This window comes from Pyrus communis, chromosome 7, assembly GCF_041283825.1.
Source record: "Pyrus communis isolate YQ-2024b chromosome 7, ASM4128382v1, whole genome shotgun sequence".
Lineage (NCBI taxonomy): Eukaryota > Viridiplantae > Streptophyta > Magnoliopsida > Rosales > Rosaceae > Pyrus > Pyrus communis.
The window spans coordinates 27,519,936-27,536,569 of NC_142571.1; the positions used below are offsets into that span (position 1 = coordinate 27,519,936).

At 41.7% G+C, this 16,634-nt stretch overlaps 3 protein-coding genes across 3 annotated transcripts; 2 read left to right on the top strand and 1 right to left on the bottom strand.

The window, feature by feature from the left end:
- The first annotated feature begins 15 nt into the window (after positions 1 to 15).
- On the top strand, positions 16 to 14,706 carry LOC148695995 (uncharacterized). Its single transcript, XM_088697448.1, has 5 exons — positions 16 to 1,183; positions 1,908 to 2,443; positions 6,419 to 6,515; positions 7,319 to 7,948; positions 14,674 to 14,706. The coding sequence occupies exons 1-5, from the start codon at positions 128 to 130 to the stop codon at positions 14,704 to 14,706; spliced, it is 2,352 nt and encodes a 783-aa protein (XP_088553574.1). The 5' UTR covers positions 16 to 127.
- On the top strand, positions 7,939 to 9,026 carry LOC137735044 (putative LRR receptor-like serine/threonine-protein kinase At3g47570). Its single transcript, XM_088696817.1, has 2 exons — positions 7,939 to 8,403; positions 8,516 to 9,026. Exons 1-2 carry the CDS (start codon positions 7,998 to 8,000, stop codon positions 8,842 to 8,844), a joined length of 735 nt encoding a protein of 244 aa, XP_088552943.1. The 5' UTR covers positions 7,939 to 7,997; the 3' UTR covers positions 8,845 to 9,026.
- LOC148695996 (uncharacterized) lies at positions 11,868 to 14,143 on the bottom strand. Its single transcript, XM_088696816.1, has one exon. The coding sequence runs from the start codon at positions 13,681 to 13,683 to the stop codon at positions 12,121 to 12,123; it is 1,563 nt and encodes a 520-aa protein (XP_088552942.1). The 5' UTR covers positions 13,684 to 14,143; the 3' UTR covers positions 11,868 to 12,120.
- Positions 14,707 to 16,634: the final 1,928 nt, after the last annotated feature.

Genomic DNA, 16,634 nt, shown 5'->3' on the forward strand with positions numbered 1-16,634 from the left:
TTTGGCAGCGCCGGTCACTTTGGAACTGCTGACTTTGGACCTCGTCGACCATCAGTATTATATATGTACGTACGTAGTCCAACATAGTTACCAGTTTCGCATTCGATCACTACGTACCCAACTCAAAATGATGAAGGTTTCTGTTGTGAGATTAGTTTCGATACTCTCACTTTTCAATCTATTATTTGTCTGCTGCTTTAGCTCCTCCGAGCAGATGATACCAGGCGGGAACGAAACAGATAGGCTGGCGTTGCTTGCCATCAAAGCTCAACTAAAGGAGGATCCCAATCAGTTCCTGAGTTCATGGAACGAGTCGTCTCACTTCTGCCTATGGCGCGGCGTGACATGCAGTAAACGACATCGTGAGAGGGTCACTGGGTTGGACCTTTCGGGACAAAAATTGGCGGGAACCATATCCCCACACATAGGAAATCTAAGCTTCCTAATGGAGCTGTATTTCCAGAACAACAGTTTGAGCGGCCAAGTCCCACCAGAAATTGGGCGTCTGCGTAGACTGCAGGTATTACGCTTGAGCCTCAACTCACTCAGTGGTTTTATTCCTGTCAATATATCCAATTGTCTCAACCTTTGGGGTCTCGATTTTGGTTACAATCAGTTAATTGGTAAAATTCCTAGAGAGTTTGGCTCCTTCCCAAAACTCGAAAGACTTGTTCTTGAATTTAATACTCTAGTCGGAGAGTTCCCTGACTCATTGGGGAACCTTTCTTCTCTTGAAATGCTTGCTTTCTATCAAAATAAATTGTCGGGTAACATCCCAAATTCCCTTGGTCAGTTGACAAAGTTAACATTTTTCGTATTAGGCTCAAATAATTTGTCTGGTGTCGTCCCTCCCTCCATTTATAATCTCTCTAGTATAGTTACTTTCGATGTACAACAAAATCAAATTCGAGGGTCTATTCCATTAGACTTGCCCAAAAAATTTCCAAATCTTGAAGGCTTTTTGATTTCTTGGAATCAATTTACCGGATCCATTCCTGTGTCAATATCTAACTTGACAAATTTAGTGAACTTTGAAGTTCAAGATAACAAACTCACCGGAAAAGTACCAAATTTACAGAAACTTGTTAACCTTGAAACCTTCAACATTTACAACAATCAACTCGGAACTGGTACAGATGGTGACTTGAGTTTTGTCTCAGACTTGACCAATGCCACAGAGTTAAAGTGGTTGATGTTGTGCGGAAGCTTCAAATATGAAACCAAAGCTAATACGGCAAAATATTACAAGACAAATAATCCAAAAGACACAAGGATTTATACTGGTTCGGCGTAAGCCTACATCCAGTTTCGAGACGGCGAGGAAATTCCACTAATATCAAAAGGAGATTACAAATAGAGTTTTAACTCTCAAACCCAAATCCCACATACAACCAATAGCTCTCACTCAAACTAAGAAACAAATGGAGAAGAAGAAACACATATCAAAATCCTTCTCTCCCAAAAGCTACACAAGTAGCACCAACATCTTTGATTGAGTGATTACTAACAAAATGGGATTATTACAAATGATGGGAAGGAGCAGCTCATATTCAAATGGGAGAGCCGAATGCTCTCCCTGGTTTCTCTCATCTGCCGCTCCCCCCACATCCGAAAACAAAGAGCTCTTCTCCCTATATACCAAAAAGAAAAGGCTCTCTTTCTTCTCTTTCTCCTAAAGCACAAGCACTTGTCAAGTTGCAAAAGAAAAAGCCGAAACAACCCAATTCCATCTGCCTTTCAACAAAGGCTAAAACTCACGGGTGTTGATGACAACAAACACAATAATGAAAGGTGTTGTTGCTTTTCCCTTTTCTCCCCAAAACAAGGAATGATGTCCACCTTTTTTCTTTTCCTTTGTTTACTAACCGAGAGTGGATGCCAAGTTGGCCATTAATTTGGCCACTATTCAACAGTTGATTGTATACTTCAACAATTTTGGAGGGACGTTGCCCACATCCATATCCAATCTCTCAACCAAGCTTGAAATCTTTGGGGTTCAAGGAAACAAACTATACGGGAACATCCCAGCTGGGATGGGCAATCTAGTCAACTTGCAATTACTAAGTTTTGGGAAAAACAACTTCTCAGGTAACATCCCTTCTGACATTGGAAAGCTTACAAGACTTAACCAATTGGATTTTGAATCCAACAGGTTATCAGGGAGTGTTCCAACCTCTCTACAAAATTTAACAATGTTAAGCTTACTTGAACTGCAAGGAAATAATCTTCAAGGCAATATACCTTCAATCTTCGGGAAATTCAACAGTATATTGCATCTGGATCTTTCTCAAAATAACTTCAACGGCACAATACCTCAAGAAGTTATAGGCCTCACCTCCTTATCAATTACTTTGAACTTGTCTGGAAACCAGTTAACAGGTTCTCTTCCAATGGAGGTCGGAAAGTTGAGCAATTTAGGCAAATTAGACTTTTCCAATAACAAGTTATTGATATAATTTCTGATCTCTATAAAATAATTCACACCCACACCTAGGCCTTACGGGAAGGCTTTGTTATATACACTACAACATACAAACTTTACAATTTAAAATACAAGGAGTGCACGCCACACATGCAGCAGCACAGCAACAGCACACCAGAGCACTCGGACTGTCCTCCCTGCTGTCCATGAGTCAGCAATCACATGTCCACTATAGTTGTAATGATGGCAGGCACTATAGAGTTTAAACATGAGCTGGATTCTTGTAACTCGGACTTGGTCTAACAGCCCCCCGCAAGCTGACAGGCCGAGAAACAACTGGAAGCTTGGACACCAAAACCTTGAAACGCGAGGAAGACAAACCCTTTGTAAACAAATCAGCGAGTTGATCTTGAGAACAAATAAAATGTATCAGAAGCTGCTTTCGAACCACCTTCTCACGGACATAGTGATAATCGACCTCTAAGTGTTTTGTCCGCGAATGAAATACTGGATTGGAAGCTAAGGCTATGGAAGAGACATTATCGCACCATATGTGGGGAAGAAGAAGATGCAGATGAAGGTCTTTGAATAATGACCTGAACCAAGATAGCTCAGCAGCCGTGTAGGCTAGTTGCCTATATTCAGCTTCTGTACTTGACCGAGAGACAGTCTTCTGTTTCTTTGAGCTCCAAGACACCAGATTGGACCCCAAATAAATACAAAAACCTCCTGTAGAGTGACGGGTATCAGGATTGCCCGCATAGTCGGCATCCGAAAAAGCATGCAGTTGCATAACTCCAGGTTTATAAACAAGACCATGATCATACGTGGCCTTTAAATATCGCAGGATACGTTTCACTGCCATCCAATGAGTGTCCTTGGGGGAGTGCATAAATTGGCACACCTGGTTAACAGCATATGAGAGATCCGGTCTCGTGATGGTTAAATATTGCAACGCACCAACGACACTACGATATTGCGCAGGATGTTTGTAGGGTTCACCAACATAAGCACTCAATTTTTGGCCTGTAGAAACTGGAGTGGAAATTGGCTTGGCATCTTTAAACTTCGTTCGCTCAAGCAAGTCCAGAGCATACTTGGATTGAGTCAAATGCAGGTTGTGACCAACGTAAGTGGCTTCAACGCCCAAGAAATAACTAAGGGGACCCAAGTCTTTCATGGAAAACAAAGTGCTAAGCTTCGTGATCAACCATGCCATTTGAGTAGTGTTGTTTCCTGTGAGCAATATGTCATCCACATAAATAAGCAAAATCAAATAAACTCCTCTTTGATTAAAAACAAACAAGGAGTAGTCACACATGGATTCTTGGAACCCTAACTGAAGGAGAAACTCAGAAAATCGTTGAAACCAGGCCCTAGGCGCCTGTTTTAAACCATATAAACTACGTTGCAGTTTACAAACATAGTTAGGATACTGGTTATCAACAAAACCTGGTGGTTGCTTCATGTACACATCCTCATTCAAATACCCATGCAAAAATGCATTCTGAACGTCCAATTGTCGAACATGCCACCTCCGTGAAACTGCCAGACTCAACACAAGTCTAATGGTACTATGCTTGACAACTAGACTAAAGGTCTCCGTATAGTCGATCCCGGATTGTTGATGAAAGCCATTAGCCACAAGCCTAGCCTTATGGCGCTCAATCGAGCCATCTGCACGCCGTTTAATCTTGAAAACCCACTTGTTTGGCAATAAGTTCATGGCACGATGGTAAGGCACAAGAGTCCACGTACCACAGCGCTGCAAGGCACTGAATTCTTGAGCCATTGCATTCCTCCATTCTTTATGCTTTATGGCCTAACTAAAACATGTTGGTTCTGCGACTAGAGTGTCAGTATTAACATACAAAGCATATTTCGGGTTTGGCTTTTGTATCCCAGCTTTAGACCGAGTGGTCATAGGGTGGATGAGAGGGGGGTCAGGAATCAGCACGGGATCACAGGGTTGTGACGGAGTCGAGTTCACAGGGACAGCAGCAACTATTTCTTGCTCATCTTGGTTTGGGAGAGGTTCACGAGAACTGGAAATGGGGGCAAGATTGGGAGTAGGAGCAGGTGGTTCATTTAGTGGGGGAGTATCTGGGAACCTAGTTGTAGTGGCGGGTTGGACATTGGGTGGGGCTAAACTATGGTTAGTTGGTGTACCAGGGAGAGGATCTGAAAAATGAAAAAGAAGCTCAGAGGGTGGAGAGATACCTTTTGTGCAGACGTTTTCCTTGAGAGATGTAAGTTCCTGGAAGGGAAAGGAATCCTCATCGAATAATACATGGCGAGACAAATACACTCGTCTCGTGGATAAATCCAAACACTTGTATCCTTGGTGATTCAACGAATATCCTAAGAAAACACATGACTTAGACTTGGGTTGAAGTTTGTGTTTGGCATAGGGTGTCAACCAAGGAAAACATTTACACCCAAAGACTTTAAAGGATACATAAATCGGTGTTCGATGAAATAGCTTTTCATATGGAGATTTGTTTGACAAAACCTTAGTTGGTAACCTATTAATTAGATATGTGGCTGTCAAACAGGCATCAAACCAATATTTGTCAGGGATGTGGGCATGGGAAAGCATGACAACACTAGTTTCGACTATGTGGCGATGTTTTCGTTCCGCCATTCCATTTTGCTCAGGATGTTTAGGGCATGAAAACCGTTGGGAAATACCATGAGTCGCAAGAAACTGTTTAAAGGCTTGACTCTTATACTCACCACCTTCATCACATTGAAGGGTTTTAATGAATGTGTTAAACATTTTTTCAACATGCGCCTTAAATGTGACAAAAATGCCAAATACTTCAGATTTGTGTTTCATGGGAAAAATCCAAGAATAGCGAGAATAATCATCGACAAACAAAACATAATAACGAAAACCTTCAACTGATATAACTGGTGAACACCACACATCGGAATGCAAAAGTTCCAAAGGAGAGTGAGACACAGACTCGGACTTGCTAAAGGGAAGTTTGGTACTCTTGCCCAAATGACAAGAATCACACAACATTACATCGGCAGTACCATGACTTGGTACTTGATTATTTGAAATTAAAAACTTAGTAATTGAAGACGCAGGATGACCAAGACGAGAATGCCATTTTTTGGCTGAGACTCTAACACCTAAGAACGTTGAAATAGGATACTGGGTTAATCCACTGCCACCTGGAAATGGGTATAACCCATTCTCACATCTCCCTCGGAAAAGCGTCTTCTGGGTCTTGAGGTCCTTGACAAGGAAAAAATGAGGAAATATTAGTAGGTAACAATGGTTATCAAGAGTGAATTTATGGGCAGAAATAAGGCTAGTGGAGGCGGATGGACAATGAAGGATATTGTTTAGTTCAAATGAGCAAGCCTTAGTACTGATTTTATTCGAACCATAATGTTTAATGGAAAGGCCAGTATCATTACCTACACCACCGATATTCTCATTACCATTGTACTCCTTCGGGTTTACCAGATTTTGAATATCAGGAGTGACATGGGCATTAGCTCCTGTGTCCAGTAACCAGGTGCCATTTTGTTGTCGATTCAAAGTAATTGGTGAAGAGGCCATAGCAGTAAGACGTTTGGTTGGAATACGTCTTTCATAAGCACCATTCATGCGCTGATAACAATCTAAAGCAGGATGGCCAGGCTTACCACAAATTTGACAAGTGATTCGCTCTCCACTTGTATTGGAGCGTTCCCCATTAACGGCAGGATTACGCTGATTAGTGTTGCGAGGAAAGAAACATCGCTGGTTGATAGGAGAAGCACCACCTCGATTGGACGGAAAGCCACCACGTCCATTTCCACGAGAACGTCCACCACGTCCTCTTGCAGCTACAAAAGCATTGACTGGAGTAGCTTCCACCATAGGTACAGTTTGTTCCATCATGCGCCTCTTCGTGGTCAAAAGGGGGGCTTCAAGGGTTGGGTACGCGATCGGAGTATCACGTGCCTGAGCTGCATTGACAGTCATCTCGAATGCAGGTCCAAGGTTATTAAGAATAATTTGAACCAGTTCATTATCACTTACTGGTTGTCCGGCAAGGGCAAGATTATCGGAAATAGCATTGACATGATCCAAGTAATCAGCTACTGAGAGATCGCCTTTTTTGGTTAGGAGCAATTCATTGCGCAGAAAGATAATGCGATTCTGAGAAGTGGATGCGTAACGCTGCTCAAGAGCCTCCCATGTCGCACGAGATGTGCGTTTGCTGGCAACAGTTGCTAGAACGGAAGCAGTCAGCGAGCCATTGATCCAACTCAGAACCATTTGATCGCGTTGCACCCATGTAACATACTCCGGATTGACAGCAGTATTTCCAGCCAAGTGTTTCGGAGGACAGTCCAGAGAGCCGTCGACGTAACCCATCAGGTCACGACTCTTCAGTATTGGCAAAATCTGTGCCAACCATAGAGGATAGTTGGCACGATCAAGCTTAATATTCACTATGGTAGTCATGGAAGAGAAGAAGGGATTGACGGATGAAGTTGCAGGAGGGGGAAGAATAGGGTTGACATTATTAGTTTCAGCCATGGAAACAATGATGCGGAAGAAAAAAAAAAAACAAGGATATTTTGTCGTTAGACAGAAAGGCTCAGTACCATGATATAATTTCTGATCTCTATAAAATAATTCACACCCACACCTAGGCCTTACGGGAAGGCTTTGTTATATACACTACAACATACAAACTTTACAATTTAAAATACAAGGAGTGCACGCCACACATGCAGCAGCACAGCAACAGCACACCAGAGCACTCGGACTGTCCTCCCTGCTGTCCATGAGTCAGCAATCACATGTCCACTATAGTTGTAATGATGGCAGGCACTATAGAGTTTAAACATGAGCTGGATTCTTGTAACTCGGACTTGGTCTAACAGTTATCAGGTGAACTTCCTGGTAGTATTGGTTCTTGTGTGAAGTTAGAAGTCCTACACTTGCAAGGTAACTTATTCAATGGGTCGATTCCTTCTTCAATGTTTTCATTGAAAGGGATTCAAGATTTGGACCTTTCTCGTAACAATTTGTCAGGTGAAATTCCAAAGTTTTTAGAGGGATTTGCCTTGAATAATTGGAACCTATCTTTCAATGAGTTTTGGGGAGCAGTACCAATTGAAGGTGCTTTTAAGAATGCGAGTTTGACTTCATTTGCTGGAAACGCCAGGCTATGTGGTGGTATTTCTATTCTCCAACTTCCCAAGTGCAACTCCAAAGTGTCCAAGAATGGCAGATTGTCCACTAGCTTGATATTAATAATCTCTTTAGTATCTGGGTTTGCATTTCTTGGAATGGTGATGGTGATTTCTTTTTTATTTGTTTGTTCATCAAGAAAGAAACACAAAGGAACCGCACCAAGCGCTTTGGGAAACTCTTTTTCGCACGTGTCCTATGGTACTCTGCTCAAAGCTACTGACGGGTTCTCTCCAACAAATTTGATTGGTGAGGGTGGTTTTGGATCTGTGTACAAAGGACTTCTGGACGATTATGAAGCTCAACCTGTTGCTGTCAAGGTGTTTACGCCAAGGAGCCTCTAAGAGTTTCATAGCTGAGTGTGAAGCAATGAGAAATATCCGGCACCGAAATCTCGTCAAGGTTATAACTGCATGTTCAAGTGTTGATTATCATGGTAATGATTTCAAGGCTTCGGTGTATGAGTTCATGGACAATGGGAGCTTAGAGGAGTGGTTGCACCCAACTACCGGGACACCCAAGAATTTGAGTCTTCTTCAAAGGCTCAAAATCGCCATTGATGTTGCCTGTGCATTAGATTATCTTCATAATCACTGTGAGACACCAGTTGTTCATTGTGATCTCAAGCCCATCAATGTACTTTTGGGGAAAGAATTGACTGGACATGTTTCTGACTTCGGACTCGTAAGATTTCTCCCAAACCTATCCAGTAATTTTCCGGAGAACCGAACAAGTTCCGTTGGAATAAGAGGATCTGTTGGTTATACTGCTCCAGGTAAATCCGTCCACATGTTTATTTGGTTTTCCTTCTTTTTACTTGGCTTGGTAAACAAATTCAAATAATTACGAGTTTATATATGTTGCTCACTTTGATGTTTGAATTGTAGAGTACGGTATGGGAAGTGAGGTTGCAACAAACGGGGACATCTACAGCTTTGGCATTCTTTTGTTAGAGATGTTCAAGGCGGCTTTGCCCCAGCGAATTACCGAGGTTGCCAATTCACTGCTTCTTCTTCGCGAAGGAGGAAACTCGGGCGCAAGCACTAGTACTGCCACTCCCAGTCAATGCAGCATGACTACCAAAAAAATCCAAGTGTGTTTGAGTTTAATATTTCAAATTGGAATCGCGTGTTCTGCGGAGTCCCCAAGAGACCGAAAGGATATCGACGAAGTTAAATCTGAATTGCGATCCATCAGGGTTGTTCTTCTTGGATAGAAGCTTTTTCCCAACAAGTTGAGCCAACTACGTTTTAAGTCAGTTTCTTCCAACAAGTTGAATATGAAGGGTCGCTCATCCAATTTCTAAACATGACAGAAGTTGGATGTGGCTCAATTATTCGTTATTGTTTGCTAACGTACACAACACAGTGTTGTTTAAATTCAGCAAAATCTTTTTCTCTATTATTCGTTCCTACCAATTCATTATTTGTTATGGATGTGGCTCAATTATTGTTGTAAATTTATGACTAACAAGCGTTGTTCAAACGTAAAGATTATTAAGTTTAATATTTTGGTTGTATTATTCATTATCTGCTCCAATGGCAGTTGGTTTAATATATACATCTTACACACACGCATGCAATAAACAAATGTTGTAAAGGTGGCGTGCTTGCTGCCCATGCTGCAACACATCTGAGCTTGGTGAGCTGAAACCATGTGGTAGCTGACAAGGAATATTGTACTGCATGTGCAGTATTCCTTCTGTCCAGGTTAGTGGGCATGTTCTCTCAACACTCCCCCTCAAGTTTGGAATGAATGTTGATTATTCCTAACTTGCAAAGCAAAGTCGTAAACTGGTATAAGCTCAGTGGCTTTGTGAAGATGTCGGCTGGTTGTTTCATGGTTGAGATGTGAGATGTCTCGATCATTCCACTTTGAACCCTTTCTCGTACAAGATGGCAGTCAATTTCTATGTGTTTGGTTCTTTCGTGAAAGACCGGATTCGAAGCGATGTGAAGTGCCGCTTGATTATCATAATATAACTTGACTGGACGTTTATGTTTGATACCCAAGTCTTGTAGAACAGATTTCAACCAAGTGACTTCACAACAAGTTGCTGCCATTGAACGATACTCCGCCTCTGCACTAGAACGTGACACAGTATTTTGTTTCTTGCTTTTCCAGGAGATCAAGGATTCTCCAAGAAATACACAGTATCCGGTGGTAGAACGTCGTGTGTCTCGACATCTGGCCCAATCCGCATCACAAAAAGCATTCAATTGAATTGGACTTCTTGCAGAAAGAAAAATACCTTGCCCTGGTGTGTGCTTAACGTATCGTAAGACTCGCTGGGCTGCCTCTAAGTGTGGAGTTCGAGGCTTCTCCATAAATTGACTAAGAATATGGACAGCATACACCAAATCAGGGCGCGTGATTGTTAGGTAGATTAGTCTCCCAACAAGTCGTCGATAAGAGGAAGGATCAGTAACCCATTGTCCTTCGTCCTTTCTGAGTGATAGGTTTTGCTCCATAGGAGAGGTGGCTGGTTTTGCGCCAAGATGACCTGCATCCTCAAGTATTTCAAGGGCATATTTTCGTTGTGAGAGGGTGATCCCTTTGCTAGAGCGAGCAATTTCAATGCCCAAGAAATATCTTAATTGGCCAAGGTCTTTCAACTTGAATTGCTTCATAAGAAAAGACTTGGTATCTTCAATTGCTTGTATGTTATTTCCTGCCAAGATAATATCATCAACATAAACAAGGAGGGCAGTGAATTTACCATCATGGTTTCGGACGAACAATGAATAATCTGCCTTGGATTGTTGATAACCGGCCTTTCTAAGAGCACAAGAGAGTTTGATAAACCATTGACGAGAGGCTTGCTTAAGCCCATACAAAGATTTATGAAGTTTACAAACTCGTGTCTCCCCCTTTCGTCCGAAACCAGGAGGCAAGGACATGTAGACATCTTCTTCAAGATCACCATGGAGGAAAGCGTTATTAACATCAAGCTGGTGGAGGTGCCATTGTTGGACCGAGGCAACAGCAAGGAGTAGACGAACTGTAGTCAATTTTGCAACCGGAGCAAAAGTTTCTCGATAGTCTAAGCTTTCAATTTGGCTATAACCTTTGGCAACCAAGCGTGCTTTATATTTCTCAATGGATCCATCAGATCGAAATTTGATTTTGTAAACCCATTTACATCCAACCGGCTTCTTGCCATGGGGCAATGGTTGCAGAGACCATGTCCTATTCGCAGCAAGGGCTGCCAGTTCTTCTTCCATAGCGAAACGCCAGTGAGGGTCGCGTATAGCCTGGGAGAATGAGTTGGGTTCTATGGCAGCTGAAATGGAAGTGGTGAAAGCACGATGTCGAGCAGTAAACGATCGTATGTGAGGACATCAGACAAAGGGTAAGGAGTACCTGGTACTTTGGTCAACGCCGAGTGAGATGAAGGGACGGACCGAGAAGGGAGGTTGATGTCGATGTGATATTGTTGAAGATAACCAGGTGCATGAGTGGGTCGTTTAAGACGAGGTGGTGAGGTGGAAAGAGAAGGAGATGAAACCGAAACAGGACTTACCGGCGAAGAAGAGGATGGATCGACGGAATCCTGCTCCAGTAGAATGGACGGATGAATGATGGGATCATCATAGGCGGTATCTTGAGTATGTGGAAACACAAGTGGTGAAACTGCAGCAGAAGATGAAAAAGGGAACACATGTTCATGGAAAATAACATCACGGGAGATAAAGATTTTACCCGTGTGAAGGTCGTAAACTCGATATCCCTTTGTGCTATATGGATACCCAAGAAAAAGACACCGTGTGGCTCTTGCATCAAATTTTGTGGGACAATGGTGGTGGTTGGAAGAAAAACATAAGCAACCAAACACTCGCAAATGTGCATACGCTGGCTGTTTGTGGTGAAGTATTTCATAGGGTGATTTGCTTTGAAGAAGAGGAGTGGGAGTCCGATTTATGAGATAAGTGGCAGTGAGGATTGCATCACCCCAAAATTTCTTAGGAAGATGAGATTGAAAAAGTAAGGCTCTAGCAACATTGAGTAAGTGGCGGTGTTTGCGCTCTGCTACCCCGTTTTGTTGGGGAGTAGAGACACAACTTGTTTGATGGAGAATCCCCTTATCTGAAAAAAAATGGGTCATAGAAAATTCTGGACCGTTATCACTACGAAGAACCTTGACTCGTCTGGAAAATTGTGTTTCAACAAGGTGGATGAAAGTGCTGAGATAAGATCGTGCATCGGATTTGTGATTCATTAAATAAACCCATGTGCATCTTGAGAAATCATCCACAATAGTTAAGAAATATTGTGCCCCTGTGATAGTGGGAACATGGTAACCTCCCCAAATGTCAACATGAATTAACTCAAAAGGAGCCTTTGTGGTGATAGAACTCAAAGGAAAAGGAGCACGTGTTTGTTTGGCTAATGGACAGATCAAACAATCATCAATGCTACAAAAATTCAAATTTTTAATGCAAGTAGAGAGATGCCGTAAGGTCTTGTTGGAAAGATGGCCAAGGCGTTGATGCTAAAGCTGAGAAGAAGAAGAGGCAACAATTGACGCTGAATTGCACCTGGTTTTCATCACATTATCAAGGTAGTAGAGTCCTTCTCGTTCAGTTCCCGTCCCAATCATCTTCCCCGATCGTTGGCCCTGAAGTAGACACATTTTATCAGTGAAGATGACAAAGCAAGATGAGGTATTAGTGAGTTTGCTGACAGAAATTAAATTCAGTTTAAATGATGGAACACAAAGCACGTTGTGAAGGGTGAGATCATTCGAGAGATGAACTGTGCCAATATGTGTGACATCGGCAAGTGCATGATTGGGTAAGTGCACTTGTCGATTGTATACCGGAACACTTGTGGTCATTAAGCTTGGTGAGCAGACCATGTGGTCTGTGGCGCCTGTATCGAAAATCCAGTCCCTTCCCTTATTGAGAGCAGAAGCACAAAAGACTCTACCTAACAAGTTATTCATAGTAGAGGTGGTACCGACATGATTAGATGTGGAGTTGGATTGACTCTTATCAAGGAGTGCAAGCAGATTGTGATATTGCTCGGAAGTGAGGCTGTAGGACGAAGGAGATGTTGCTGGAGGCGTTGGCTGGGTATCAACGTGATTAGCCTTGTAATTGGAACCCCTGCGATCCTGATAATCTCCCCTATTGCTGTTGTCTTTCCCTTTTTTCAGTTTGCGGCATTGATCAATGGTGTGACCTCTCCAATTACAGTAGTCGCACTTGAGGTGTGCACGACAGGTATCTGAAGTGTGTCCAGTTGCATCACAACGACCACATTTTAGATGGGAATTTCTTGGAGAAAAATTCCTACCAGAGTTTCGCATGTTATCCCGCACGGCGAAAGCTGCGGTATCGGTGACTGAGGACCTTTCAGGAGCATGCATTGAAACTGTTCTTTGCTTCTCATCTTGAATAATAAGTGAGAAAGCTTTGTTGACAACAGGGAGGGGATCCATAAGTAAAAGTTGCCCACGAACCGCAGCGTAGGATTCATTGAGGCCCATGAGAAACTTCATGGTTTTCTGACTTTGGTGAAACTGCATTAATTCTTTTGCAGCTCCACATGTACAGGTTGGGAGAGTGCACATGGCATCACGTTCATCCCAAAAACTTTTCAGTTTGGTATAATATGCACCAATGTTCAAATTTCCTTGAACACTTCCATGTATCTCTTGTTCAATATGGAAGAGATGTACACTGTTTGTGTGAGAGAAACGTTCCTTCAACTCATTCCAAATATCAGCTGCAACATTGTTGTAGATGACACTTGCTCCGATATCTTTCGAGACAGAGTTGAGCAGCCAGGATTTCACGAGGTTGTTGCAACGAGTCCACTGTTGGAATTCACTTGTGGATGCAGACTCGGGCCTTTTAATGGATCCATTGATGAATCCTTCCTTGTTCTTGGCATTGAGGGCCATGGCCATGGCTCGGCTCCAAGTGGAGTAATTTTCGTCATTCAAAAGGTGTGTGACGAGGATCGCTCCAGGCTGATCAGAGTGATGAAGATAAAGAGGATCGCTGGGATCTTCGTATTTGGTGTGTTTGCTGGAAGATTCAGTTGCCATGTCGGCAGGCAGTGTGCAGTGGCTGTGCTTGGCTGTGCTCTGCGGCTGTGCTTAATAGCTGTGACAGGAAAAGCAGCGACGATGGCTTTGTAGCAGCTTTGCGACGGCAAGGCAGCGAGTGTGCAGCTTGCAGTGCACTGGTTGCTGCAGTAACAAATGTCGCTGTTCACAGTATAGCAACGGAAGAGTGAAGGCAGAGCAGAGCAAAGGATTGCCTGTGCTCTGATACCATATTAAGTTTAATATTTTGGTTGTATTATTCATTATCTGCTCCAATGGCAGTTGGTTTAATATATACATCTTACACACACGCATGCAATAAACAAATGTTGTAAAGGTGGCGTGCTTGCTGCCCATGCTGCAACACATCTGAGCTTGGTGAGCTGAAACCATGTGGTAGCTGACAAGGAATATTGTACTGCATGTGCAGTATTCCTTCTGTCCAGGTTAGTGGGCATGTTCTCTCAACAAAGATGGAGGGGGAAAGAAAAGAAAAACCATCGGAAAGCAAACTAACCATGTCAAAAGAAATTATTGCTTTTGTTTATGAAGCCATTGATAATCTACAATGATTTCTTCAAAGGCCACTGAAGCACTGATAGTTAGTGGCTATAGCTCAATGCCCATTGATGAGCCACATACTCCATCTTAAGGATTTGACAGCGTTTTATTTGTTTGATATCTTTCGGCGTTCTGATTTTGTAATTGGGAGGAAGATAGTTTGATTTCTTTCTGGTTATGGACTAATTTGACAGAACATGTATCTGGTAGCCATTTTACATGTTATAGAAATAAAACTGCGATTGTATAATTTGTAGGCGTATGATTTGATCAATTAATACAAATTTGACAATACTTCTCTTTCATCCCACAATCTCTACATACCTAAAATTCATGATGGGAGTTTTGGCTGACAAGATTGATTTTGAAATTCAGTACACTCACTTTTTATTGTAAACGTGATTCTTCCCACTGCCTGTTACGATCAAGGTTTTTAACATGTTTCTGTTGTGCCTTGGCTGATTATCTTCACCAACATACAAACCCACAGTTGAATAGTTTAAAATACAAGAAATAAAGACACCGAGAAATTTACGAGGTTCGGCAAAAACCTGCCTACGTCCTCGGAGAGATATTGCTCTTCACTATGAGAAAAACAGTACAAGTTACACATGAGTTAAATCGACATAACCCAATCCCATATCCCTTGTACACCCACTCACAAAATTTTCCCAAGAGCCTCACTCTACCCCAAGAGTTCTTTCACAAGAGACCTTTCACTCTAGCTCTCTTGATTTCTCTCTGCAACTCTCTCTACAACCATAAGGCATAACAAATGCCTTAATATAAAATGTTCAACTTTTCCCATGGGAGAGCCGAATGCTCTCCCCTTGGATGCTTCTTTATGCTTTCTCATCATGATGCTTCCTCATCATGATGTTCCTTCATCATTTTCTTATTTCTTGCTTTCGGCTTCTTTAACAAATGCTGCCAATTAAAACAATAGGAAAACCACCTCGTGGCTTTCACATGGACCAAATAATTATGGCTTTGAAAAAGCCACAAAACAAGGAACAAATCAAGCCACAAAATAAGGAACAAATCAAAATCAAGCCACAAAACAAGGAAACATAATCCTCATCATGATGTTCCCTCATCAATATTTGTTTCCTAGCCTAATTTGGCCACTATCCAACAGTTTCCCCGGGGAGCCTGGCCGAATGTGAGGTAATGAGAAATATCAGGCATCTAAATCTTGTCAAGGTTTTAACTGCTTGTACTTGTTCAAGTGTTGATTTTTGGTACTGATTTTAAAGCTTTACTGTACGAGTTCATGGATATTGTTTGTTCAAAGGCATCACCATTGACGTTGCTTGTTCACTGGATTTCTTCATAATATCTGTGATACGCAAATTGTTCATTGTGATCTCAAGCCAAGCAATGTGTTTCTGGCTTTGGACTGGCAAGAGTTCTACCAAACTTGGCTGATAATGTTTCTGGAAATCAAACAAGTTCCATTGGAATAAAAGGAACCGTTGGTTATGCTGCTTCAGGTGTGTTTGGATTCGATATTTAGAATGGGGATCTCGTGTTCTGCTGAATCCCCAAGAGACCGAAAGTATAATAGTGATGTTGTAACCGAATTGCAATCCATAGTGAAGTTTTGTTGAAGCAGTAAATGAAGGTATATGCAAAGTCTCACCAAATACTGTATATAAGATTATCCTGTTAACAACAGCATTTACTTCCTTTATTTTTTTTACACCCTTTGATTTTGTGCAGCACCAATGTTACTTGCATAAAATCGTAATCTGATTGCAATCATCTGTTATTCTTGGTTCTGTTTCTTTTGATAAATTTAGCCGTTGCCACTGGCCAAGATGATGAACTCATTTCTAAGTCCATTTTTTTTTAACTTTTGATCGTATTTTAGTTTCTCTGAGGCTTGAAATTGGAATCTCTTGTTCTGTTGGATCCCAAGAGACTGAAAAGAAAAAGCGATTTTGTCAGATTATTTGGCATCGTTTGTTAAATTGAGGATTTTTATCATTTTGAATCTTACTTAACTGATTTTTTATAAAAAGATCAAAATAATTAATGGTGAATAAATACATAAATCACTTCTATTGATTTCAAATATATTTTTTGTCATATTATAATTCCGCAAGAAATCAAGTCGATGAACCTGAATTCACCTTGTGTTAGTTTGGCCCACATTTCAATTTCATGAAAACAACATTGTGAATGGCTGCCAAAAACTGCATGTTCCATGTCGGCCCTAAGCTTTGTGAATTATTGGAGTTATAGTATGTTGCAATTAAATTTTTTTTGTACGATGTAAACGTCACCTGGGGACAAAAGGGTGTTATTGTTGCCTATCATTTCACCATGATAAAATAAAACTGTGCTCTTTCTCGCCAATAAGACAACCAAGAGTTGGGGACCTTGAC